This window comes from Hermetia illucens, chromosome 1 (assembly GCF_905115235.1).
Source record: "Hermetia illucens chromosome 1, iHerIll2.2.curated.20191125, whole genome shotgun sequence".
Taxonomy (NCBI): domain Eukaryota; kingdom Metazoa; phylum Arthropoda; class Insecta; order Diptera; family Stratiomyidae; genus Hermetia; species Hermetia illucens.
In genome coordinates this window covers 52,454,247-52,482,172 of record NC_051849.1, presented here as the reverse complement: position 1 = coordinate 52,482,172, position 27,926 = coordinate 52,454,247, and the positions used below count along the sequence as shown (strand labels likewise).

The 27,926-nt window shown below is 43.4% G+C and overlaps 1 protein-coding gene across 7 annotated transcripts in view; it reads right to left on the bottom strand.

Annotated features, from left to right (window-relative positions):
• LOC119647112 (potassium voltage-gated channel subfamily KQT member 2) overlaps positions 1–27,926 on the bottom strand; it is a 1,176,525-nt gene that overhangs the window by 217,302 nt on the left and 931,297 nt on the right. For all 7 annotated transcript variants that reach the window (XM_038047893.1, XM_038047892.1, XM_038047894.1 and 4 more), the window contains one exon: positions 23,282–23,416. In XM_038047893.1, the coding sequence (XP_037903821.1) occupies positions 23,282–23,416 (135 nt within the window). The remainder of the gene's footprint in view (positions 1–23,281; positions 23,417–27,926) is intronic.

Here is a 27,926-nt window from a genome sequence, read left to right as displayed (position 1 = left end):
CTAAGAACCAAATATCTCGTGCGCCTACTCGATCTAGATGCGACCATTGCTGATTGTGGGAGATCTCGAGACTGAGTACAGTTTTGCCCTGCCTATCCTATAGTAGGCGACTTCGAAGTCAAACAGATGGTGGCCAATAGGTCTCCATCAGTTGCGAAAGATAAAAAATCTCACCTGTCGCTGATTTGCTGAAATGAAGCCTCTTTGAAATTTTTTTTTTCATGGTTCGCTGAGCGTATGTGGCCACTCCCACGATAATGCCTCTATAATTCGCTGTCAGTTATCAGACATTGATAAACCGCTTGGTGTAGTTGGTCAACTCCGTAATTAACCAGTTCGACTGTAGTTTGATCCGTACCTGGTGATCAAAGGGTAGTACAGGTCCCAGGGCGAAACGTGGATTGGTACCCACGATGGAGCATAAAACCTGGGATACGCCTGCTGAACCAACACCAACAGCTCTAATACCATACCCTATCTCCACCTCCACGTGGTGATCGTTGGGAGCTCTTTCTTAACGAAAAGCTGCAGACGAAGAAGGATGAAGGCGAGTCTCCTGCGCCTAAAAATGGGACAAATTGTACCAGCTGGTCCTCCAGGTTGGAGGTTGGGTAGGGCTGACAACCCTACACAAAAAGCAACTTGTTACGAACCCATAACAGGAGCCTCAAACTGGATGGATTTTACAACGACGAACCCGGCAATGAAAACGGAAAGACGATTCCCGCATTTTCTCATGGAATGAGCGCTCAATGTATAGAAATGGAGCTGCTAAATAGCTAGCCGATACCCTGTCCCAATATACCGCTGATGTAACAGCGTTCCAGGAGATGCGTTGGACAGGGACCCGTTTCCGGAAATGAGTCGCCACACCATATATTATAGCGGCCATCCAGTAAATCATGTGCTCGTAGTAGGTTTCTTAGTCAGCCAAAAAATTAAACCTGCTGTTATCGGCTTTGAAAATATAAACGAACGGCTATGCACTCTGCGCTTGCGAGGCAAATTTAGAAATATAAGCCTCATTAACGTTCACGCCCCTACAGAGTAGACTGCAGAGCCGAAGATGGACACCTTTTACGAGGCGGTAGAAAGAACCCTCGATGCCTGTCCCAGATGATATCAAAATCATACTTGGGGATTTAACAGCCAAGTAGGGACGGAACCCGTATTCAGGCGATGCGTCGGCTCCCATAGCTTACATCAAAATACAAATGATAACGCACTGCGGGTTATTCAATTGGCAATGGTTGTTGGCAGTACCTGGGTCGCGCCGAAAGCGGTCCATAAACAAACTTGGGCCTTTCCAGATTTCAACCAAATTGATCACGTGCTGATCGAACGCTGGCCCTTTCTCAGCCTTGATGGATGTCAGAATATATAGGGGGGCCAATATAGATTCGGATCACTATCTCGGTGCTCCGAGCTCGAATAACAACACCACCCAGAATCCCCTCTGACAATCAGGTGAGAGTTAACACTGAACCCATCCATCGAAATGGATACCGCAATAACCGCAGCCAACAGAGGTCCTAGAGATGAAGCGAGGCCAGATAGAAGCTACCGGATCACTCTCAAGATCATTCGACATCAACAACGGTCGACAACAAGGAGATGTCCTATCATGCGTCCTCTTTAACCTGGTCCTCGAGAAAGTAATCCGTGATGCTGAGGTAAATGAAAGAGGTACGATCCTTTTTAAGTCCACACAACTACTAGCCTATGCTGACGATATCGACATCATGGGAAGAACGACCCGAGACATACAAACTGCCTTCTTCCAGGTGAAGCAGGCGGCGCGAGATCTTGGGTTGCACACCAATGAAGGCAAGACAAAGTATATGGTGGTAAAGTCAGCACCAAAAACCAACCAACCAACAACATCAAACCGCACTGGTCAAACGGGAACAATAAAGATAGGAGACTACAACTTTGATTGTTTCGCTCGAAACGTCTCACCATAGGGTCAAAGCTCTTACTGTACAAGACTATGATCTTGTCAGTCCTCATGTATTCCTCGGAAACTTGGTTTCTTAACAAGAAAAATTGCGAACTCCTGGCCGCGTTCTAGAGTCTTCGGATCCTCCGAAGAATTGTTGGCCCTCTACATGAGGATGGACGATTCCGTAACCTACATAACGACGAAATCATCACTGATAGACCGTCAGGTTGTGGATAAAATCCGGCTCAATAGGTTACGGTGGGCGTGTCACTTAATCCGTATGGATGAGGATGATCCAACCCGAAAAGTCAATAAGGGCAATATCTGTGGTAGAAAAAGAAGACGAGACAGATCCTGCCGGAGATGGAACGATGGCGTAGATCAGGACGCCAGACAACTTTTAGGAATATCGAATTGGTGGACCTCATCGCAAAAACCGAGATGTCTGGAGTTCCTTATTAAGGCAGGCCTAGACTGGATACCGGTTGTTGCGCCGTTGATGATGATGATGCTATTCTAACGCAGAGATTTCTGTGTCCTGAAGTGGGTGCTGATGCAAGCAAGTTCATTCAAATGACGTAGCCATAGTGGTTACTGATCCCTCAAAACGGTGTGTAGAAATACCCAGCGCGCCGATTATTTGAATGACAGTTGGTGCCTCGCGCATGGCTCTCAGTGATTTCAAACAAAGTCACAATGGTATTATTTACAAAAAACGGAAACTGAATTATCTTTGCCTTCCAGTGATGAGGTGTACAAACCTTTCAACTCTCTGAAGAATTGAAATATCTGGGGGTTATTCTAGATATGAAGCTTCTTTGGAACAAACATGTTAAAATAAAGATGAAACGAGTTCTCCCAGCTTATGCGCTCTGCAGACGCACCTTGCCCTCGACAGGAGGACTTAGACTTCATATAGTAAGGTGGATATGTGTTGCTATGATTAGGCGAATGTTCGCTTATCCATCCGTGGTGTACGGGGTAACGTGAAACAAAATAGTTTCCATGTTAGCTCGCCTGACTGCAAAAAACTGTGTGTCTGGCTCTTGTCGGTGTGTTGAGCACGACATCCGGTGCAGCAATAGATCCGTTACTCAATTTGTTTTGGATACATATATCGCTTAGATACATATTTAAAGTACTTCAATGAGGGTAGCTTGTAGGATAATTTGTCTAGAGCATTGGAAGATTTATTGGGTAAACTGAATCCAGTTTTTGTAATACTTTCTGATTGTCGGTTCCTCCGCCGACCTCAGATGGTAAACCATTCATTGAGGACCTCAGAGGGATCTCTAGCCCCTACCCTGCGACTAGAGATGAGCTGATTTCTTCGGTAGCTGGTATGGGATGACTCTGAGGACCTGAGCTGGCTGGACTCTGTCCTCCTGCTCAGCAATATGGTCTTCGAGGTTTTGCTATCAAAACGGCGTACTAAAGTGCTGATTGGGCTACTCGGAGCGGCCGTTGATACCTTCCTATTTAGGATTCACATACATATGTTTGGTAAAAGATGAAAAATTATCCTCAAACGAAGAGAAAACTGGCATGAACCAGCAGAATGGATGGTAGGATATATTGAAGTCTGACGAGCGGTTGAAGGGCACATCACAATCTTCAGCGATAGTTCAGGAATGTAGAAACCGTTTGAACTCTGTTTCTAAATTCAATACGGAGGAGCTACGTATCAACGAACGTCTCAAATCTCAAATAGACCGCAATGTTGCTCTCTGTGTTTCTGAGTGTTGGCGACTATAAAAAACAATGGAAAAACTGTGAGAGATGCGTCTACAATGATATGGTCACATAATTCGCGCTAACGAGAATTCACTTGCCAAAATTGGTCTGAACGTCAAAGTCTATGGTAAGCGGCTAAAAGGCCAGCTGAAACAACGGTGGCTTGATACGCTGGATTCGGATTGGAAAGCCTCGCGATTGTCTCCAGATCAGGCTTTTGATACAACCAAATGACGAAACCGATAACGGCGAGCCGAACCCACCTGTGAACTGGACAAAGGCTGAAGAAAAAGAAAGAAGAAGGGTACGAAAGAGCACCCTGAGTAGCTTTGGTGATGCCTCAGATGCCTTATAAAAGTTGGAGTATCGGTAGCATTGGCTAATGCTACTATTAAAAACTGGGAAGAGGTTTTCCATTAGGATAGGCGGGAGAGCCTAAGTGTTGTTGGATACACCAAACTTTTTCTGTCGGAACCAAACAAACACATCCCAAATCTTCTCATGTCAGGAAGACTTGCAAAGTATTGTAGGCATTTTCATAATTCACTAGCTGGACATATGTTCGGAATAGGAATTGTACAAGATGATACTTAGCCCTCCTGTAATGAGGAAGCGGAATCTACGTCGATGCCTATGGACGCATCAGACATCAGCTCTTTGGGGCTGATGTAGGTTGCAACGGATAACATCATGTTCACTAGCGGAAATCTCGCGGTACAGAAACGAACCTGAGATGCTCCGTTAGGTGCGGCAATGGGGACAATGGACCGCTACCGTCCCAGAGGCTTTGTCTCTTCCCCATCTCACTCAACCCCATACACGCTATTCCTGGTAGTCTATTAGTTGAAATTTTCCCATTTCATGGAAAATTGCAGGTCTTTGGACGGTGATTAAAACATGGATTTTTGAGGAGAGATATAATTTTCACCAATTTCCAAGAATTAAACATTCAGGTTTGAATCCAATAACCTTTATGGCGATTGTTCTTTAATTAATAACCCTGCCTCCAGCTTGCCTTTTAATTACTCCCAGAAAATCAACGGGCCAAATGAACTTGGATAAACAGAAATCATGTAACCCCCTAAAGGTGAGTAGCAAGGCAAATTACGCTGTAATGAAACAAGTGAACCGGAATGCAAAATTGGAACTTTATTGACATTCCTTTTTCCCAAGAAAATAATTTGATTCGGCGATTCTCATCATTTTTGTTTTTTGCAAGCTCCCTTTTTTACAAAATGAGCTAATTTAACTGGAGCACGTGATGTGGTTGACTCAGCTTTCGACGAAATTTTTGATTGTGTCTATCTCTCCATGACATCGTTGATGTGAAAGTTGCGCTGAGTCCTTTATGTCAGCAGAAAACAAATAGCCCCCGGTGGCCCTCGATGTTCAGGGACGATACACATAAAGCGTCGGATAGGAGCTGGAGGAGTTGCGGTTACCACCGCGCGTCCGGTGAATGTTCACATGAGTATGAACATTCTTCATTTTCGCGCTTTACATGCAACCGATCCCGCCTCGTATTTACGATAAAATAAATGAGTTTGAAGGAGGCTAAGTTGGCGCGGAAGGGTTGCACGATTCTCACACGGAGTTCGTCCTCGTTACTCTACGTATGATTTGAGGCAAATTCACCACCCCGCCACAGCTGTGCGGGGCTTATTTTATGTTTGCCTAACATATCATTTTATCAGAGTGATATTCTTGGAGAAAATTACTTGCATGGGGCGCCGAACATTTGTAGGTAAACAGAGCGGTTTATCAAGCGGCAGCAGTGTTCGATTGCCTCCTCCACTATGTATGCTTGGGGGTCTTGTAGAAGGATCAAAATGGCCCGTGAAAAGGTGATTTACTTTAAGTGTAGGAGAGCAAAGGGAATCTGTCTATTAACATTCTAGTGGATTCATTGGTATGGAATTGAATTACAGTTTTGCCTTTGTGCTCCCTACCGCGCGTATATATACACTAGGCAGAAAAAGTGTGAGTACACTCAGTAGTATGATACTTTTCCTTAGTAAAACAAAAAAATTAAGCTAATTTTTATGGCGAATTTATTATCCAAACATTACAAATAGTTCCGTAGTTTTAGTGTATTTAATTCACTAAGTTATAAGTCTTACAAAAACCAGGTTATAAAGCCAAAAATTAAAAGAATCGCAATAATTCAGTAGAAAAAGTCTGCGTACAGTAAACAAATATTTAAAAAAAATTATATTTGAGTAAATATGAAAAGCAAATCAGTAGCTTGTAGGATACCCTTTTCTTTTTATGACCTCTTTTAATCTTTTCGGCATAGAAGATACAAGTTTAGATGTTTCTTCAACACTTATTTTATTCCATTCTTTTTGTAATACATTTTTCAGCATATCCTTTGAAGTTATATCTTATTGGCGAATTCTGCGTTCTAATAAATCCCACAGATGTTCTATGGGATTTAAATCTGGCGATTGTGGGGGTGTATGTAACTGTTTGGGAACATTATATAATAGCCACAGCTTATTAACCTCAGCCGTATGCTTAGGGTCGTTGTCATGCATAAAATAAAATTCGTCACCCAGCCGTAAATTTTCAGCACTTTGTTTTAAATTACGTTTTAAAATATTTAGGTAGTCATATTTGTCCATGGTAGACTCTATAAATTGCAGATTTCCTACGCCACCACTTGCCATACACCCCAAATCATTATTCCGCCACGACCATGCTTTACCGTTGACATCAAATTTTCTTTATTCAATGCTGTACATGCTTTTCTCCATACTATTTTTCTTCCTTTTATTCCAAAAATACAGTATTTACTTTCATCTGAGAAAAGCACATTTTCCCAGAATTCATTTGATTGGTTTACGTACTTATTCGCAAATTTTATTCGTTTTCGCCTATTAGTTAATGAAATAAATGGTTTCTTACGTGCAACTCGCCCATGGTAACCAGCTCTCTTGAGTATTTCCCGTGCAGTATCAGCACAAATTTTTTTGTTGAACTTAAGTTCAATATCTTTCGCGATTTGTGGTGCAGTTATTCGTGGATTCTTTTTCACCGAACCTATAATACTTCGCCTTTCCCTAATCGACAACTTCGATGAGCGACTAGATCGTGGCTTCGATGTTATTATTCCCGTCGATTTAAAGTTGTTAACTACCCTTTGAACAGATGAATGTCGCCTTCCTACTATCCTGGCTATTTCGCGGAAACTTTTTCCTTCTTACCATAATTTTATTATAACTTTTCTTTCACTTACACAAATCTCTTTTCGCTTTAATTCCATAATAACAATTATACACACAAAATAACGAAAAAACGTCCTTATTTTTCACACTTCAAACACAGCCATAAACCAATAACTCACAATCAATTTACTCCAAATGGCAAGGATTTATATTTCGGGGAATCACCTAATTATGTGGCTGTACGCAGACTTTTTCTACTGAACATTTGTGACTTTTCTTATTTCCCTTTTTTTATTTCAGTTTCCTTGAATTCTAATTTCGTAAAAGTGCAAACATTAAAATGTTTTTAAAAAACTAATTTATTTGTGTGTTTTACTAACGAATAACCAGGAACTGCTTAGTGTACGCACATTTTTTCTAGTGAGTGTATTTTTGGGCCACTAGGACTACGGACATTATATCATCATTAGGAAAGGTTAAATTATCCACACTTGCCTAATAATCGGAAAAAGGGGATGGTACCTTTTTCTTTGTATCCCTTTCAACAGGCCAAGTATGAAGTTCAACTATACGGCGTCCATAGCATCTGCGAAAGTAAAGGATTTGAGTCAAGTTTTCTCAACCCTTTTCTCTTTTCGTCTTTTCCGCCTCCAATTAAATTTTTCACAAGTATTTCACCTGCTAAACCCCTCAATGTCCTCTACCGTTTGACACCATCAAAAAAGGGAAGTCAGTGTCACGAAGAACCTTCTGATATTTTACATAATGCTGCCATCACTTCTGTCCAATTTCCCAAGAATGGCACAATACCCAGGAACGGAAAAGTTCTTATTTCGGAAACTGCCCAGAAAGGAAAAGAAAACGATTTAGTGACCTCGAAATGTTGTCAGTTATATCACATGGTGTTTGCCTAAGATTTATTTTCGTTGTGTTTGGTCAGTGCCAGAGTCAATACTAGCGCAGAGGTAGGAATGTCAAACATAAACCACTCTCTAATGACTTTGGACAGTCGTTAAAATCAAGAACCACCTCATTTGAATAAATTGTCCAAATTCGTGCATTCACGTGATATTCGGCAGTTAAAATGACGACAAGATAGGAAAACTGCGAAGGCGGGCTGGAATCATGAAAGGGTTTTCGGGGCCGAATTCGGCAGTAATTGCTGTTGGTCTGCAATAGAATGAGGTCAGCGGGAATTGAATGTTTCTGAGATAATTTGGGGGTTGATTTGGGTGAATGAGAAGGTTTTGCGGTCTTTTTATTGATTCTTTTGAAATTTTCGTTTATGTTTTAAGGCAATTAAAATTAAGGTAAGGGATCAGACTTTCAGAGATAAAAAAGGATACACTTAGGATGAAGATATGGTCTGTATTAAAAAGATAGCTTAAAATATGAGATAAGCTGCTCACTATAATCCATAATCCGTTGACCACTAGATTATGTAAAATTTATTTAAATTAAATTGATCTAATCTCCTTGAATACATCCCCGACTCCAACCGAAAAAGGATAAGGGATAAGCTAGGTGGATGGAAAATATGCAAATATCTCAGGCGATGCGGAAGTTTACCGTCAGTTATAAAGTTGTCAACAGTAAATCCTAAATTATGAGTGAGGTCAGTTAAACTTTGAATGATTGAAAATTAGTAAAGATTTGGGGTTGTAAACGAGCGTGGGGGTGGTTCCGGAGTGAGGATGTTCGACGAACGATGCTGTTCTTAGGTGGATACGTTTTAGTAATATGCTTCGGTGGGAGAACCGTGGTTCTTCTATTTCTCCGCAGTGAACTTTTTCCTGCGCTACAGTGGCTGACGGTGGTCTTTGCGAGGGACGACCAGTCTCAACGAAATCCGGAGACGACAGCGATGTTGTCACTGGTGGTGTGCCGCTGGGCAAGCGTAAAAAAATGAGTGCAAGTTCGGAAATATTTGTTGACGAAAGTGGTTCGTGAGCTATGGTGGTTGGTTGACTTTGGCAGAATTTGTCTCATGGTTCTTCGGACAATATTCCTGAAACCAAGCCGTTGGAGATCGGGTGGCAAGGGGATGTTCGATTTCGGATGTAACCGATTATCGTAGGTGCTTAATGAACCCGGATTCGAATTAGGTTCCCTGGTTAGTGATGATAGTTCGTGGCCCCAAATCGTTCAACCCAATTATTGTAAAATACCATGCCGACGGAATGTTTGGTCCATTAATGGAATTGCTTCGTGCCACCTTGTAAACCGATCTATCATTGTAAGGCAAGATTTACTAGTTTGTGAATGAAGAAAGGGGCCAATGATTTCAAGATGGGCACATACAAATCCCAGACCAGACGAATTATGGCCACATCGTATTGGCTGTCGAACGTGAAATAGGATGCAACGGGTCGTGAAAAGTATGGAATGCCTTTTTTTTGGGGGGCTCAGTTTTACTACCTACAACTACTATTTTCAAGGTCGCCAGTAAACTTCATGAGCTTGTTGACTTACGGAGTCAACAGCCTTTTGCTTTAAAGTATAAACCAAACGTTTAGGATTAATCTCGACGTAAAAGTTTGTGTAAAAAACAGGAAATGTTGAAAATGCGGATGTTACAGTGAATGGCCACAAGCTCACTGTGAACAACTTCGGTTGGACTGAGGCTTTTTTGGAAATACAGAAATAGTGTCTAACGGCCGTGCTGTTTTCGTTGCAAGACCGATGGTCAGACCTTTCCATTGCCTCAGAGGCCCATTATATTTAGGTTTGTTCCCCCTTCTTAACGCCTGTCAACAACTTGTTCAGAGGTGCTTGCATGTTACCAGCATTCCAAATGAAATGCGATAGAAGTTTAGCGCGCCAAAGAAGCGTCGTAGTTGTTGCACTGTTTTTGGAAGTTGGAGCTTACGAATTGCTTCCCTTTGGGATGCCGGTAGTGAAATTCCATTTTTGCTGATACCGTGGCCGATATATTTCACACTGGTGGCACCAAAAATACATTTTGCCGGATTGATGACTACTCCGTGACTGAGTCTTGCGAAAACCAGCCGTAAGTGATGAAATATTGCTCATGTCAGTTTGACACAATGAGGATATCGTCCAAGTAGCATATGTAGAAATCGAGTTCCCTGAGCACTTCGTCTATAAACCTTTGGAAGATTTGGGCTGCATTTATAAGTCCAAATGCCATCACAGTTAATTCATGCGACCCGAAATGTGATGTCACCGCTGTCTTGAGGAAGTCTTCTTCGGCGGCAGGTATATGATGGAGGGCCCTCGGGTGATCGACCTTTGAAAACATGGTCTTATTTGCCAGATATCGCTATGTCAAAAATATGGCTCATTGGGTATTTTATCTACCAAAAAATGTTGCGCAGGATCGCGTTCGTGGATTTGCAGGCGATTTGTATCCGTGTTACTAGGGACCTGGGCACCTAGCGACAAAATTCGTTCGGCTCCAATGACTGCAGGTGGAGCGACAAAGTTTGGCCCTCGCTCCAAGCTTTTAATGGTAGAAACACAAAGGTATGTTGTTTCTGACCGCTGACAATTGAGGATTTGCTGCTTTGCAGTTTCGGCACTGTTGCGTGCAGTGCAGCTATTTCCTGAGTAAGCGAATGGGAAGCTGAAGTGTCGTAGGCTGTGACCGGTGAGATTGCGGTGACCGAAACCGAATCTCCAGTACTCATGATGCGATCGGTCTCATCAGCGAGGGTTTCGACTGTTGGAGCTGGACTTTATCCGGTAGGCGTTGCATTCACAAAGTTTTGAGAAATTCTTCCGAAATTCCACATCATACAGCGCAGCGCAATTGCCGCAGGAGTTGCGAAAGGCGTTGGTCTTCCAGCTCGTATCCATGAAGTATCTGGAAGGTTTTCTCGTACTCTGAGGTCTCAAACGAAGATAGTAGATGAGTTCTAAGAACTTGGTACTTACTGTGGTCAGGTGGCGTGCGTACGATGTCGGTTACTTGATTTCAAGCCGAAACATCCTGCTCGCAACATCTCTGTTAAACTACGCAGCATCAGTCTGAATGTTATGAGAACGGAAGAGCGCTTTAACTATCAAAAACCATAATGCAGCGTGCTGTGGCCAAAATGGTGGCACCTTGAGGGAGGTTATGCTTCGCACCTCGATTTGGGTGTTCGTAGTTGTTCGGCTCGATGCTTACGCGTCCTCGAATTTTTCATTCGTTGACATTTTGCTCAATTCTGGTTTTGTTAACGGGTTCACCAATTCCCGGGGGTGAAAGGTCTTTATTCAGTCTGTTTCTTTTTCTATCCCTTCTTCTCGATTTAATTTTCTTCGCATTGCGACTTGATGAAGCGTTGCGCTTCCACAGGTGTATATATAATATATATGAATGAAACATTTAGTTAAGATACTCGATCCTACATCCACGCTAGCTGGAAGTTCTCACTACGTCTACGATTACCTATCTTATCATGGTGAAGGAACTCAGTAGAGAGGATCATCTACGGAACCAAATGATATAACTGAAGCCAAGCGATAACCAAAATCCTGGCCAAGTTGTAGCTACCGTGCTAAGGTCTGAATGGTGGCAGCTGACCCCCATTTCGCGGAATGGCAGAAAGAAGCCTGCGATTGACTAATTTTCGCCAGTTAAGCAAAGACCATGGCCATTGTCAATCATGGACAATAACTAACAAGAAAATAAAACCAAAAGTTAAATTTCTATCGTGACGGTCCAACGACCCGAAGGAGCGACTTTTCAATGGAAAATCTAAGTCTAAACTCAGATTCTTCACTTACTCAATTCGGGATCAATACTACTGGAGGACATTCCTTAATGCATAAGCTGAAGCAGATCTCTTTTCTCATTATCGGCTCTGAGCTCTGCCTCCGGGTAAATCAAAACCCCCAGTTTGTACCAAGGTCGAAAGGGAATGATTGTCCAGGTAAGTCGCCTCAGGATGAGCTCAACTCGTTAATCCAGCAAAGAGAGCTCGACCAGCAATAGTTAAATCTTTGTTTACAGCGACGGTTATCGAAGTCGATGGAAGGGTTTTGTATGGTTTGTATAAGGAACGCACTGGACTGCCGCGCAATAAATGGTGGCGATTTCGTGAGAAGAAAGAAGAAATGATCTCATTTACGCGATTACCAACCAGTACGAATGTGGATGAATCGTGGAGTCAAATGAAAGACACGATCCACAAAGCGGCCCCAAGCCAGGAAAGACGTACATCAACCGAGATACTTGGCTTTGGAACGATGTTGAAATGTTGAAATGAAGAAAGAATAAACGGTCTCACTCATACGATTGCCGACCATTACGAATTTGGAAGAATCATGGAACCAAATGAAAGACACGATCCACAAAGCGGCCTCTGCAACCCTCGGGGTCAGCAAGCCGGGTAAGCGGTACATCAACCGAGATACTTGACTTTGGAATGATGATGTTGAAATGAAGGTCCGTGAAAAGAAACGCCTCTACCACAAATTTCTCGACGATAAAACGCTAGCCAATTGGCAAATTCACGAGAATGCCAACCGGAAGCAAAGAAAGCGATCGCTGTCATCCGAGCAGCCCATTACAAAAATCTTTACTATAAACTGGACATTCGGGATGGCGAAACTTGCCAAAAGCCGAAACGACGGCGTACAAGATATCGAATACTTCTGTTGCGTTAATGGGAAGAACGGGACTTTGTTTACCAAGCGTCGAGCCGTGACGGATAGATGGCGAGAATACTTCGAGCAGATTTCAACTGAAGAATTTGCTCATCCTCCGTTTCCACTGGAATGGCTTTTGCCACGAAGCCTCGCCGGAGGCATACGTTCCAGGAGAATTCTTGGAGGATGTATTCTTGGCCCGGTTATTTGCGGTTGGCCCCCTTGTGGGAGTTCATGGTGGTTGTGCTTATGCTTACATCACGCGCAGAGCTCCTTGAGGCTCAAGCGTGCACTGTACAAATCAGGTGCCGTACCTCTTAGTCGTGGCAGAAGTGTTAGATAGGCGTTGAATCCACTGGTATGAATGCTGAGCTTACATTCAGTATAAACCAAGACCGCTGTGCCCGTTATGGCGAGGCTCTGATTGTGGTCTCCAAATCAATGCGTGTCCTAAGAAGACCGTGGGATTATGCCTACACGGCGGATACTCAAGTTAAATCCCTAGGACTTTCACGTCAGCGCAACTGAAGCCGAGGAAGTAGTAAAACGAATGAAATCGGGGAAAGCAACAGGACCTGACGATATTGCATTTGAGGTGTGGAAAGCCAATAGCTGGGAACTAACACTGAGGCTGAGCGAATTCTTCAATCGGGTTATTGAGGAAGGTAGAAAACCGTCAGACTGGTGAGACAGTACCATGGTTCTAACATGGAAAAGGAAAGGTAGTCCAGCAGAATGTTCAAATTACCGTCTGATCCTGTTACTTTCCCACACCATGAAAATTTTTGAACCCATTCTTGACAATCGTAGTCGCGAAATCGTTGAAATAACTGTGAATCAACCCGGATTTGTTAGGAACTGCGGAACTACTGACGCAATACACACTGCGAGTATTGCCATGCCATGAGTAACTCATGGAGAAACACCGCGAGAAGCATCGCCCTTTTTACATTTCATTTCTGGATCTAGAGAAAGCATTTGAGCGTGGGCCGTACGAATTCATCTGGTATGCTCTACGACAACACTGAGTGCCAGAAGAACTAGTGCGCTGCGTTCAAATGCTCTATCACCATCCGGAAAGTAAAGTTCGAAGTGTGTGTCTCTGTTGGTCTTCATCAAGGAAGTGCCCTCTTTGTTCCTCTTCCTCTTCCTTTTTGTTCTTATTATGGACACAGTAACACGGGACATCCAACGTCCAGCGTCCCATACACTGCTTCATGCAGATGATGTTTTACTATGATAGCATCACATAGCAAAAATGATCTCGAGCAACTTGTCCAAAAATGGAATGATCGCCTCATGCAACACGGTCTCAGATAGAATCTAAATAAAACTGAGTTTTTGACGACCGATCTCCTGCCCAGAACTGGGCGATTTAAATATCTCGGGTCAACGTTATTAGCCAATGGAGAACTGCGTTCATATTTAAAAAAAAAAAAAAAAAAAAATTGCTTTACGTATTAATGCAACCTGGATGAAGTAGCGTTCCACAACAGGTTTTCTTTGTGATGGACATATCAACGAACGTCTCAAATATGAAATTTGCCGCATTGTCGTCCGTCCTGACGATCTCTATGGTTCTGGGTGTTGGCCGGCTATAAAAGACAATGAACAACGTCTTGCGGGAATGGAGATGAAGATGTTGCGTTAGACTAGTAGAGTGATCACATCCGAAATGAGGTTATCCGTGATCGATACGGGGTTACACTGATCCTGGAAAAATTGCAAGAAAGGGACTTTTGGTGGTATGGTCACGTAATTCGCACTAACGAAAATTCACTTGCCAAGATTTGTCTGAACATCGAGGTTGATGGTAAGCAATCAATGGCTAGATATGCTGAATGGGGATTTAAAAGCGTCGCGATTGCATCCAGGTCAGGCATTCGATAGAGCCAAATGGTGAAATCGATCACGATGAGCCGACCACGCTTGTGAACGGGACAAAGACTGAAGGAAAAGAAGATGATTTTGATTAGGGATGACACAAATAAAAATGATTTCGCCACCGTATACCACATTAAGAAAAAACTTACAGGGACATTAATCTTTGGAAGGGGTACGCGATCAAGATCGCCAATCGCAGAACATCCGGTGAGGTTCAATCTCTCGTGGATGATGTTACAAGAACCATAATATGCGGATACGGATTGCTCCTGTCAACAGAAGCTGGATCATCCGGGCCATAAAAGCGTTCAAACGGAGCAAAACCATTGGGGCTTGACGATCACTCGGCGAAACCATTCCTTGCAACTTTCCAAACTCTGCAAATTGCTACTTAGATTCCGGCAAACTGAGATCTTTCCTAGGAAGTGGATGAAGGGAATGATGGGTAACATTCCAAACAAAGGCATCCATCTTGAACAAGACAACTGAAGAGGTACTTGCGTGCTTTCCGCCGTGAAAATGGTAGCTAAAATAATTTTGGAACGCTCCTGGTAAAAGTTAATTGACGTTCTGGATCCTCGGATCATTTTGTGGAGTTTAGATTCCTGCTTAGTCTACTCTTCATCAATTTAGCTTTTGATTGTGTGTTTCTCCTCTTCCTGTGGGCACTCTTTTCAACTTTTTATATCTATTCCAATAATTTACTTTCTTTTCTTTATGTTATCTCTAAAATAATTCTAAAAAATTGCGGGCACTTCCTTTGAATAAAAATATTTATTCACTTTCATCGTCTCTTTTGCTATATATTGTCAGCCCTATGGACAATTAGATGGATAGTGAATTGTTATGGTCAATCATTGTGGCTAGTGAGTCTAGCTGGATTATCAACGACAGTTGACCCTTTGATAGAAATGTAAGTGAACATTTCGTGAGAAGTTGAAGTTAAAATTATCAGAAAATATGGTGGCATGGGAATACCCTAGCATATCGAGGAATTCAATCAGAGGCGTAATTGTCAACCCAGCAGATCATAAACAAGCAGGGCCGATACTTCATGCATGCTTTCTATGTATATCCTTCTTGCAATATTCCCATTAACCGTGACCTGTTATCATTGCATCTGGACATGTATGTTCTAATTCCGTATATGCACGTAATAATCTACACGTGCATTCCGACCCTATTTTAAGGGTTTTAAAATCAATTCGCCCTTGAATTGTTTGATATGTAATGTCCGGTAAGCACGCAAGATACCAATAACCGCCATGTAGGCTATGGCCAGTAATTATCATGTCGACGCATTAGAAAGCCGTTTATTTTGCATTGAACACGGGATTTTTACTATATTATTACTCGGAAACAGGCGCCCAATTAGTTATTGCGACAATGAAGCAATAATAATTGAACTTTTGTTACTTTGACGGAATAAAATGTTGTCCTGCCTGTGTTCCACAGAAAATCAAACAGGTTTAAAATGAAGAGTTTTCAAATAAAGACGCGAAACATCATTAGGGAGTGTAATTGTAGTTGTAGCGCTACAGAAAGTAAGATGTAAGCAAATGTTGCCTGTTCGGGGCATACAAGCTGGGAAAAATTCGAGGCAGTTATTGCTATGATCCCACAGACATTGAATTTGAAGTTGAAGGTCGGGGTCAACGGGAGCAAAATCGGCGGATCCAGATCGGCCGAGGAAGATGGATCGGTGCTAGGGATTGTCGAAGAGCTGACTGGGGTTGGCTTCGTGACCGTTGGGGGAGGAGGACATTCGTGGTGTTGAGAAAGTTTGGGAAAATATTGCTCTAAGTGCTCTATACCCTCCATTAACATCGCTGGGTATCTGCCATCCACGACAGGTGCTCTGAAGTGTTCAAATGACAGTATAGCAGTTCTCGTCTTTTCGTTGGTAACAACCGCACTCGCAGTGTTCCCATTCCCCTTGCAAAATCTTCGTGTTGAAGGGTTTGTAGAAATTGTCTTCCTTCCACTTCTGAGACCTGTTCTCTGGGGTGGTGTACTTCCAAGAGAGTCTGTATAGACTCAACTCTGGAGTTCGTGCAAGTACGATCCGGTTTTCTAAGAGTGTCCGACTTGGCCGACTCATACTTATTAAGGACACAGCCTCTCTTTCGCCTTACAGTTCCTAACAGTATGCTCTAAAAGGGTCTCGTTTCGAATGGTTTACGAGCCTCTTATATTCACGCCATGAGTTCCGGAAGTTTAGTCAGCCTACATCTTTATTGATTTTTCAAGCACGATTTAGATGTCGTCTGGTTGAATTTTTGAGGCTTTTGCAGTTCTCGGTTCCACCATGGACCTGTTTTACCATGTTGGTCTCGGGAAATAGGACAAGCCTCATCAAAGTACTCCAAAAGTGTGCGAGTTCAATTGATATTCTATCGTCGAAGGAGTCCTTAGTCACTTAGGGAGCTCAACTTTGTCGCCAAGAAGTTCATTGAACTTTGTCCAATCCATTTTCCTAGGATTTCGTCTTTGTATTACATGCTGTTCGCCTGCAATAGTCAGACTAAATTCTAAGTAACGGTGATCTGAGAGTGACTTTATTTGGCACTCTCCAGCCTCTAATCAACTCTAACAACTTTGAAGTACAGATTGTTAGGTAATTTACTTCACTTTTTGTTAGCCCCACGAACGTAGGGGCGCACCCTACGTTCACGGTCATCAGACCAGCTGAAGTGATAAAATCAAACAGCTTCCCCCTTCTAGGACTACATTTGCAATTGCCAAAAAAAATATGCTGAGCGTTCGCATTACAACCTTTAAAAAGTTCAAGGCCATTTGATTCTGCATATACTACCAGATCCCTTAGTTATTGTGTCGGGGGAGGGCATAAAGAATCATAGGGTAGTTGAGTAGAGGTAACTATGACGTTTCTCCTCTTATCATTAACCTGAAATTGTAAGTTGACCGCAACAAGGTCTTGTGAACAGAATTGTTTCAGCATGGTTGCCTTCAACAATTTTGACATCAAAACGCAGGCCCTCGTCTCGAGGACCTTTCATCGCAGAATATCCTAGTCCCCTTGACTGATCCAATACCACAGACTCTGTTAAAACGAACCCATGGCCCTTGAACCAGAAATATATAAGGACAGTCATGGAACTATGCCTGCTTTGCCACCAGTAAATATGAAGAAGCTTTGGCATGATGGAATTTAATTTCACTAACTCTTATGTTTGTAGCCATAAGTGCAGCCTAATATGAAATCCGCCTCTAACTGAAAAGTCTGTTGCGTTCAGTATGGATCCCACTGGGGTTACCAGCTTGTGCTCACCTTCCGCCAAAAATTCCGCTTTCTTGCGTCAGATTTATCTGAATGTCGCCACACTTAGTGGTGTAGTAACAACCATGTCCTCATTCCCAAGAAACTTCGCCTTCTTTCGCAGTGCCTTCCGTTGTCGTCGGCTAGAAGCCCTCCCAGTTTCACGGAGTCTGGGCCGCATGGATCTGTTTTCACATACGGGCGTTAGATCAGTTGCGTCCACATTACAAGCTTCCCTTCCATCGATTTTCCCGGGCACAGGTGGAAGCGAAGATTCTGACAGGCAAGCCTGTAGTCCCTTCTCCTTTGCGGCTAAAGTTTCCTTCTGGCAAGCCTTCCTCTCCCGTATTTTAGAAGAGTTGTGAGTTGTAAGTAGTGAGATTTCTAGTTCCTCTCATTAAAGGAGTTGCTGTTTGATCCTTTTTGGCTGACCACGCCGTAGACACCGGGTATAGGTTTTCCACTGAAGTGGAGAGAGGGGGAGCGGAATCATTTGGTAAGGCCCTGGAGTTGCTAGGTCGGGGCCACGTTCTCGCCAACGAAGAGGAGAGTATGCACCCCCGTGGTGTGAGATTATCAAATCGCTAATTACCGAGAATAAAATCGTATGGGTTATAAACAGCTACACTCTCGTGGTTCCCCCTATCCCAGCATACAGTTCAATTGTATGGTCGCAAGCGCTGAGCAAGAGACTTAATAGGATTCCGCGTGTGCAGGCGCTCCTAAGTCTCTCTAGTCCTGCTCGGCAGATGACCTCAATGTACTTTTATATCTTTTACCCACGGCCCTTCACATTTAATACGCTGTAGCGTGTTGTGCTGTCAAACTAAGTGAGTCCGGATGCTGGTCAGTGAAACCCTATGGTCATAGTAACGTCCTTGACGAAGTACTTCGGAAACTTTGAGAAATCCTAGCGGATGACGCCACATTGAAGCTGGATTTCACGATAGCGACGGTAGAGTGGGTGACCAACGACATGCTGGAAAGTTATGACATAGTATTGTTTACCGACGGATCAAAGACGACTTGTAGAGTTGTTGGGGGCGGGGGTTGTTTCCGAATATACACAACGTAGCTGACTCGTAGGATTCGTCATTGTAGTCCAAGTGGAGGCACTGGCGAGTACTGGAAGCCTATCTATAACTGAAATGTTATCGGAGCCCCAAGCCCTGAACGACAGTCAAACAGCCATTAAGGTTGTGCGCTCAGTTTCAACATCCTTCAGGTGGGATAATGTAGGAACACGTTGGCTGAACGGACTTACCAAGTGAGGTTCCTCTAGTGACAGTATCTCAGTCGGTGCAGTCGGTGTCCCGTTGGCGCCTCCCGGGAGCGGATTTTACTCACACTAGAGCCCCTGACTTCAGATGATGGAGGCCCATCATCTGTATCGAGTCTATGCCGCCCCTTCCCTATTAAAAGACCCGACGAGAAGAGCTTTTGGGCCAGGTATGTGTAAACATGTACAAGATTATTGCGGTCTATGCTAGATATACCATACAATTCGCATTGTCGAATTTGCGTGATTTATTTCTCCAGTTAGGACTAGCTGTAACCGGAGCCAGGTTAAGGACACTAAGTTAACCATTTCTTGAAGGCCTGAAGGAGATCTCTAGTTGAACATCTGAGCCGACTCCTTCCCTTGCTCTTACCACAGCAGTCCTGTCATAGGAGTTTGCGGGATCAAAACCTTAGCATTAATTGGGCTAATCATAACTACTTACCCTCAAACCTATAGAAAATTGGGACGAATGAGAAAAATATGAGTGGGTTCAAAAACGGAACAGGGTTCTTGAGCAATAGTCTTTCCAATAAAAACGAGAAAGCGGATTCTTTCTTGGAGCAACATGAAACGGGAAGTACACATATGCGATCCTAAAGGCAGCAACCAGAGTCGCTGAAGAGCGGTTAAAGGGCAGGCGCATCCCACTCTGTAGCCATAGCCAAGCTGCACCAAAGGCATTGAACCTTTGGTCTCCTCAAATCGTTCATGAATATAGAAACCGTTTGAATTCTTGAGAATTCTTGAGATCTTGGGCTGCACATCAATGAAGGCAAGACAAAATATATGGTAGCAACGTCAGCACCGAAGACGAACCAACCAACAACATCAAACCGCACTGGTCAAACAGGAAGAATAAGGATAAGAGAATACGAATTTGAGACCGTTGACAATTTCTCCTATTTAGGGTCGAAAATCACAACCGATAACAACTACGATGATGAAATCCGCGCCCGGTTGTTGGCAGCCAACAGAGCCTATTTCAGCTTACAAAAACTGATCCGCTCGAAACGTCTCACCATAGGGTCAAAGCTCTTACTGTGCAAGACTATGACCTTGCCGGTCCTCATGTATTCCTCGGAGACTTGGGTTCTTAGCAAGAAGAATTGCGAACTCTTGGCCGTGTTCGAGAGAAGAATCCTCCGAAGAACTTTTGGAACTTTTGGAGTCACTTAATCCGTATGGATGAGGATGATCCCACCCGGAAAGTCTATAAGGGCAATATCTATGGTAGAAAAAGAAGACGAGGCAGACCCTGCCTAAGATGGCGTAGGCTAGGACGCCAGACAGCTTTTATGGATATCGAATTGGTGGACCTTGGCGCAAAACCGGGGTGTCTGGAGGCAGGCCTAGACCGGATACCGGTTGTTACGCCGTTGATGTTGATAATTGAATTCTATTATATTTTTAAGTTCAATTCGGTTGAACTATTGTTGTTGGTCACTGTAGTATAGATGGGAACGAAATCTCGAATAAGAGGAAGAGAGGATTCAAGCCTGAAGATAACCAATTGGGGGTAACTCTTCAATTAAAGTAGTCAAAATCAAGGTGTGGATGGTGGTGTATGCAAAAAATTGTGTCAGTTGACGGCTTAGAGCCACACTTGCCCCATGAAATAATCGCAATCTCGTGGGACTCAAAACAATAAAATCGAACGCTTTGAAAATTGCAATCACATCGAGAATTATTGATCGAGTGATAAAGCTATCCATCATGCTATTAGCATAGTATGCTGGTCCCAAGCCCAGGTAAAGGAGGAGGGTTTGAAGCAACGTACTTTGCACTATCCTCAGTAAAACAAAAATAAAATGCTTAGATCAGGGAAGGAGATTAATAGAGTATAGTTTGAGTTATTTCACCATGCTAAATCCTACCTGATCTCTCTTGGTGACAGGTCCTCCGACAGGCAGACCAAGAAAATGTATACAATGTCGTTACAAACATGATAACCAGATTGAGTCACAAGCCTCGGAGAAATGCTAGAACGTCCACCTCAGTCGACGCGGCAGGACGGGTCCCGGTCCTGTCGAGAAATGGGCAAGGGTTCTTGACGCATGGATGGTGTCAGGACGTCAGCAAGTTAGTTCGAACAAAACGATCAAAACAAATACGTGTCTGCACGCTAAATGTTGATACCCTAACTGGAAAGACCGAGGAACTCGCAAGAGCCCTTCGGAAAAGGCGCATTGATATCTACGCTCTGCAAGAAACCCGATGGTCTGGTACCAAAAGCTGCGACATTGAACGCGAACGCGGTAAAAATGGCTTCAAACTTCTCTATTTTGGTAGCCCGCACACTCAATTTGGTATTAGCGTTGCCATCTCAGAAGGTTTCCGTGATGCCATTAAAGAAGTCGAACGATTTGTTGAAGACGCCAACATTTTACCACTGTCACTGATTGCAAAGTCGTTCCCTATGAGACCATCGCACCTCAACATCAGTCGTTGACTGCCGTCCTGCGAATTAAGCCACCGAGAAAACAGCGTGAGGGACGCACTGGCCCACGGTGCATTAAATGGTGGTGAATTGGTGAGAAGAAAGAAGAAACGATCTCACTCACACGATTACGAATGTGGAAGAATCATGGAACCAAATGAAAGCTACGATCCACAAAGCGGCGTCTCAACCGAACATCAACCGAAATACTTGGCTTTGGAATGATGATGTTAAAATCAAGGTCCGTGAAAAGAAACGCCTCTACCACAAATTTCTCGTCGATAAAACACCGGCCAATTGGAGATGGCGAGAAAGATCTGTATCGACTTCTTAAAAACCGTAAAGAACGTACACAGGATATCGAACACTTCCGTTGCGTTAATGAGAAGAACGGTACTTTGCTTACCAAGCGTCGAGCCGTGACGGATAGATGGGGAGAATACTTCGAGCAGATTTCAACACCATCTGACTGGCAAGAAAGTACCACTGTTCCAATATGGAAAAAGAAAAGTAGTCCAGCAGAATATTCAAATTACCGTCCGATCCGGTTACTTTTCCATTCCATGAAGATTTTTGAATACATTCTTGACAACCGTATTCGCGAAATCGTTGTAATAACCGTGAATCAAGCTGGATTTGTCAAAAACTCTTTACATTGCATTTCTGGATCTAGAAAAAGCGTTTGACCGTGACACGAGTCCATCAGATATGCTCTACGACAACACCTGGAGCCAGAAGAACTCGTGCGCTCGGTTCAATTGGTCTACCATGATCCGAAAAGTAAAGTTCGAAGTATGGCAGGCGTATCAAAACCGTTTCGTGTCTCTGTTGGGTGTTCATGAAGGAAGCGCTCTCTCTCCACTCCTCCTTGTTCTTATTATGGACACCGTCACATGGGATATCCAACGTCCAGCGCCCTACACACTGCTTTATGCAGATGATGTTTTCCTAGCATCTGATAGCAAAAATGATCTCGAGCCAGTTGTCCAAAATGGAATGGTCGCCTCGTGCAATATGGTCTCAGATTGAATCTAAACAAAACTGAATTTTTGACGACCGATCCCCATGAAACAGGCACAATCACTGTCAACAGCAGTGATCTGCTCATAACTGAGCGATTCAAATACCTCGGGTCAACGCTATCACTCAATGGAGAACTGCGTTATGAAATTGTTTCAGACATTAACCCAACCTGGGTGTAGTGGCGTTCCACAACTGGTGTTCTTTGTGATCGAGGTATCAACGAACGCCAAAAATCTAAAATTTACCGCAATGTCGTCGGTCCTTTCGGTCTCTATGGTTCTGAGTGTTGGCCGACTATAAAAGACAACGAACGGTGTCTTGCGGTAATGGAGACGAAGATGTTGCGTTGAACTAGTGGCGTGACATGGTTTGATCACATCCGAAATGAGGATATATCCGTGATCGTTATGGGGTTGCACCGATCGTGGAGAAATCGCGAGAGTGGCGGCTAACGAGAATTCACTTGTCAAGATTGGTCTGAACATTGAAGTCGATGGTAAACGACCAAAAGCTAGGCCGAAACAGCGGTAGCTTGATACGTTGGATGGGGATTTAAAAGCCTCGAGATTGCACCCAGATCAGGCATTCGATAGAGCCAAATGGCGAAACCGATCACGATGATCCGATTCCGCTTGTGAGCGGGACAAAGGCTGAAGAAAACGAAGAAGATCTATCGAAGTCAATAAGTTGATAATTGTAGGATGGAAATAACCATAGCATATATATCTGAACGGATAAACTCTGTTTGGAAAATCAAATGATCCGGCACAGTAAACAGAATATGAATATAAGCAATTCGGTGTGTTTAGAATTCTGCTTTAACCGAGTTGAAGAATAAAGAAGATCCTGCGAAAGTAGTACGCGGTGCTATAATGTACATACGATTCACAGGAATATTCGTAACAATATGCAAAAGTATACTAATTTCACTTACCTTAAAAAGAACTCTACGATAAACCATATCACGACTAATATCTCCATGTTGAATAATATAACTATAGCTTGAGTTTCGTACTCTTCAATTGTGGAAAAGACGCTTAAGGCCAAGCATGTGAACACCATAAAAAAACTGAAATTAGATGAAAAGACCATAATTTGCAAATGAAACTTCATATTTTTTTGTAAATAGATGAATAAATTTCCGAGAATTAGAGCATCAATCACTTGTCGATAAATTTCGACCCAAGGGGCTAATACACGTGGAACTCCTGATGTTATCTGTCCCTGGGCGGATTGATTTATTCACAACTGCAGATAGTATCTCTATTACATCAAGTCGATAAATTATGAGCTCCCAATAATATGGTTAACATTCCTTGCTCCATTCGATTACCACCGCCTTGAACTCCAATAAATGATATTCAAAACAACGGAAGTAATCCATTTTCCTTCAGGCTCGTTCGTTCTGAACTTGACACCACTTCACCGTAATTTAATTATAATTGAGAGGTCTCAACCGACCTTGCATAAAAGCCCTATTTCCGCAAAAAGGTGAACTATAGCATTAGAAAAGTCCGCACTTCATTCGCATCCTCTAATATTCGCTGACTGAGCTTAATATGAAAGGAAGGATATTTGCATGAAATGCGATACATCCCCACACACATGAGTTATGACTTCCAGGCACGAAATGGTTTTCTATTTAGCCGTTACTAATTCGTATCGGGACCGATAAAATCAGATGATTTAGAAAGACGCCACTAATTCAAACACTGCCTGTATCTGGCCATAAATACTCCACAAGGCGCATAGGATGTCCGCCAGCCAGGAAGGAAGTTCATTGAATGGAGGCTTTCTTTTCAACGGCATTTTTTTCAAATTTGGGCTTTTCATCCCATGTTACGGTTTATTGCCTCCTGGATAATATATTCAGCTTGTCTTTCATGTCACATCCAGTCAGTTTGTACCCCTCCTGCTTTCCGTCCCTTTGAAGACAGTGGGGCAGATCCATGGCAACTTCTTTATTTTGCAGAGCAGTAGGATCGCTGCGGATTTAAAGAAGCATTTTTCCCTGGGGCCAGTCACAGGCAATAACTCAATGAAAATGCCGTTTTTAATAAACTTTAAGGAAATTATTGCTCGGTCATAATTTGCAACTCCATACTCCATGCAACTATACTCAGGGGTTCATTGAATTGAGCGAGGATTTCCCTCACTTTTAAGCCCCTGGCTTATGCTTCCCTTAGGGACCATGCTGACAATGATGACAAGGATACAAAGATGATGATGACGAAGGCTTTCCCGGCTATTGAAATGGTAATTGCCTCCAATAAAATCGAACTTTATTGGCAATTTCCTTTTAGAGCGGAATGGGAAGGGAAAGTTTTCCAACAGGAATATTTCATGCTGCGGAGTTTTTCATTTCTTTTGCTTTGTTGTTTCCGCGGCGCGATTATCATTAATGAAAGCTGAATTAAATTTGAAAGTGGGCTAAGGGATTTATGGGGGCGGAGGTTGAAATTTTAATGGGATATAAGTAAAAAAGTCGACAGGCGACCTGGTATCGTGAAAATCGAATTTTAATTTGAGATGCAAGACGACACGGCGAGAAAGTTTGGAGGACGTCGACGGAAAATTATTGAATTTAAATTGATATTTTGAAGGTAGACAAGCTGTTTGGTGAATTTTGCTCAGCAGACGGTGAAGGTTTTTTAATTTGAACCTGGATAAAATCTATGACTTAGATTTTGGTATTGCTTTTCTGGGGATTTTCTCATTATATTCATAAGAGGCGATTAAATGGGCCAGAAATTTGTGGGCTTGCAACCTGCAAACCTTGACGATTTATTGCTACCGAAATAATAACAAAACCTCGGATAGGAAATGACCTCACGCAAACACCTTTGGCTATCGAAAACCGTTAGTGATTGGTTTCTGGAATGTGCACATGCTCCTCGACAATCGATAGCGGGGGTCCTCTAAGTGCTCGCTTTCTCCTAATTGAGCGGGAATTCCAACGACATAAGTTGGATATTCTGGGCCTAAGTGAAGTAAAGTTGTGAGGTCCTGGAGAATGCTCCTCCCCCTCTTACCACAATAATGATTTACTTTTGTACTCTGGAGAGCTAGCCAGCAGACGCGAATCCGGTGTGGGGTTGTTTCTGACTTTTACCGCAAGACAAGGGGGGGACTGATTTCTGACATACTTCTTACCAGAAGATTCGAGATTCGGTTAAGGAGCATCACAATCATTCAATGCTACGCATTAACATACTGATATAGCGGAAAAGGATGATTTCCACGAGCAATCGTATGAAGTTCAGGGGACCCTTCCTATAGGTGGCATTGTGAGCGTGATGGGTGACCTAAATGTCTGGTGGGATCTGATAACACCTTGCTCGGATGTATGATCGCCAAACACGATCTTGGCCTCACGATAGCGGTAGAAAATTCATGTCTTTCTGCAATTTCCACCGCCCCGTCCTTGGTGGCACTTTGTCCGAGCAAAATCAGATCGACCACTTCGCGATCAGCAGAAGATTTAGGAGTTGTGTCCTGGATGTGCGTAACAAGATTGGTGCTGAAAGTGATCATCATATGATGATCGCTTCGTTTGCTGGCATGTTGCGTCCGTCACTTCGTTTGAGACATGCGACCCCCTAAGTTCATCATCGACCGCTTGTATCATCCAATTGTCCCTCACCAGTGCTGGTCGCACGGTAGATACACTGAGCAATCCGCGTGGGAATATCGGTGAGCATTGGGCTACCGTCAAAAATGCTCTTTTCTCGGATGCTACGCAGGTCCGGAAGGGGCGTCATAAGATCTGGCTGACTGCGGAATCGTAGAAGCCGATCAACGAACGGAAGCGGTTTAGATCTCTATTGACTGCTGGGAGTGATGGCAGGTTTAAGGCACTCAAACTCCGAACCCCAGTGAAATCCCGAGAAGTTCCACGTAGTGTACGCCGTGGCAAGAAAGAATTTGCCATTGCGCTGGTCAGGAAGGTGGATTTTAGTAGTGTATACCGCATTTTGAAAGAGCTTGCATGTGGTCGATGATCCTGTGAACGACGTCAACGGTGGACTTCTCATTCACGATGACGAGTAGCTGAAAGGGTGGGGAGAATACCTCACCACGGTTCTTCCTCTTGTAGATAAAATTGCTAGTCAGGATGGCATGCGAATACGGACTGTTCCTGTAAGCAGAAGAGAAATCATTTCGGCCATCAATGCAGTCAATGGGAGTAAAGCCGGTGGGCTTGACTGTTTTCCCTCAGAGTTATTTATCGCTGCCCTTGCAGTTACTGCAGACCTATTACATTCGTACGGAAATCTTGGGAATCCGAGGCTCTTCTTAGAGAGTGGAAGAAGAGGATGATCGTTAAGATTCCAAAGAAGGGAGGGATGAAGGGGTTCTGTGTGTGACAATTGGAGGGGAATACGCGTGCTATCTGTTGTCGTAAGAAAATAGGTAAAATAATCCTGGTACGCATCAAAGAACACCTCGAAAGCTTGATCGTCAGAGAGCAGGTTAGTTTCCATTCCTAATCGTATTAAATCGACCACCTCAACACCCCTACGGCTCACTTTAGAACAGTGCGGAATTTAGATCTTCGTTGCACCTCTTCTTCGATTCGACTGCGTGAGGAGCGAGTGCAGCTGGAGTATTTTACTTAAGAAGGGCATTCCGGAGAAGCTGTAGCCATTCACAACACAGCCCTGCGTAACACCTATAAGGGCGAAATGGGTACCGCAATAACCACAGTCAACAGAGACCCTGGAGATGAAGCATCAACGAATGATCTTCACAATCACCTGAAGAATGTTATCGTTGATAAGGCCACACAGATACTTGGCCCCAGCCGCAAAAACAGTCGTAATGGCTGGTTAGACGATGAATGTAAGCTAGCTACAGAACGGAAGAACGCCGCATACCGAGTAATGTTCCATTCTCAAAGAACGCGTGCACGGGTAGAGACGTCGAGTGGAGAAGCGACTTCACTGATGGAAAAAGGAAGTCTGGGAGAACCATTAAGTATGTGAGCTAGAAAAGTACAGGGAGCATCTACATCAGGCGCGGAAGTTTTACCAACAAGTCAGCAGGGTGAAGCCTTATACACCTCGATGCTCATCCTGCTGAGGCAAAGAGGGAAATTTGATTTCCGACAGAATGGGCATGTTAGAGTGATAGGTTGAGTACTTTGATGAACTACTCAACAACCAGAACATCGGCCCGTCGACTGAAAACAATGGACTAATACTGCTAGGCTGGATAGCCCCATACGCTCAGAATATCATTGGCTCATCCTAAAGAGGCTTCACTCCAGGCAAATCAGCAACAGATCAGATTTTCTCTTTGCGGCAAGCGATGAGAAAACTATTGGAATATGAACATCAGTTGCACCATCCCTTCATCGACTTCAAAGCCGCGTATGATAGCATAGCCAGGGTAAAATTGTACACGGCCATGAGAGAATTTGGTATGCCCACGAAATTGATAAGACTGACTAGGCTGACCCTGACCGATGTGCGAGGCTAGATAAAAGCAGTAGGATCACTCTCAAGACCATTCGACATCAACAACGGTCTACGACAAGGGGATACCCTATCATGCGTCCTCTCTAACCTGGCCCTCGA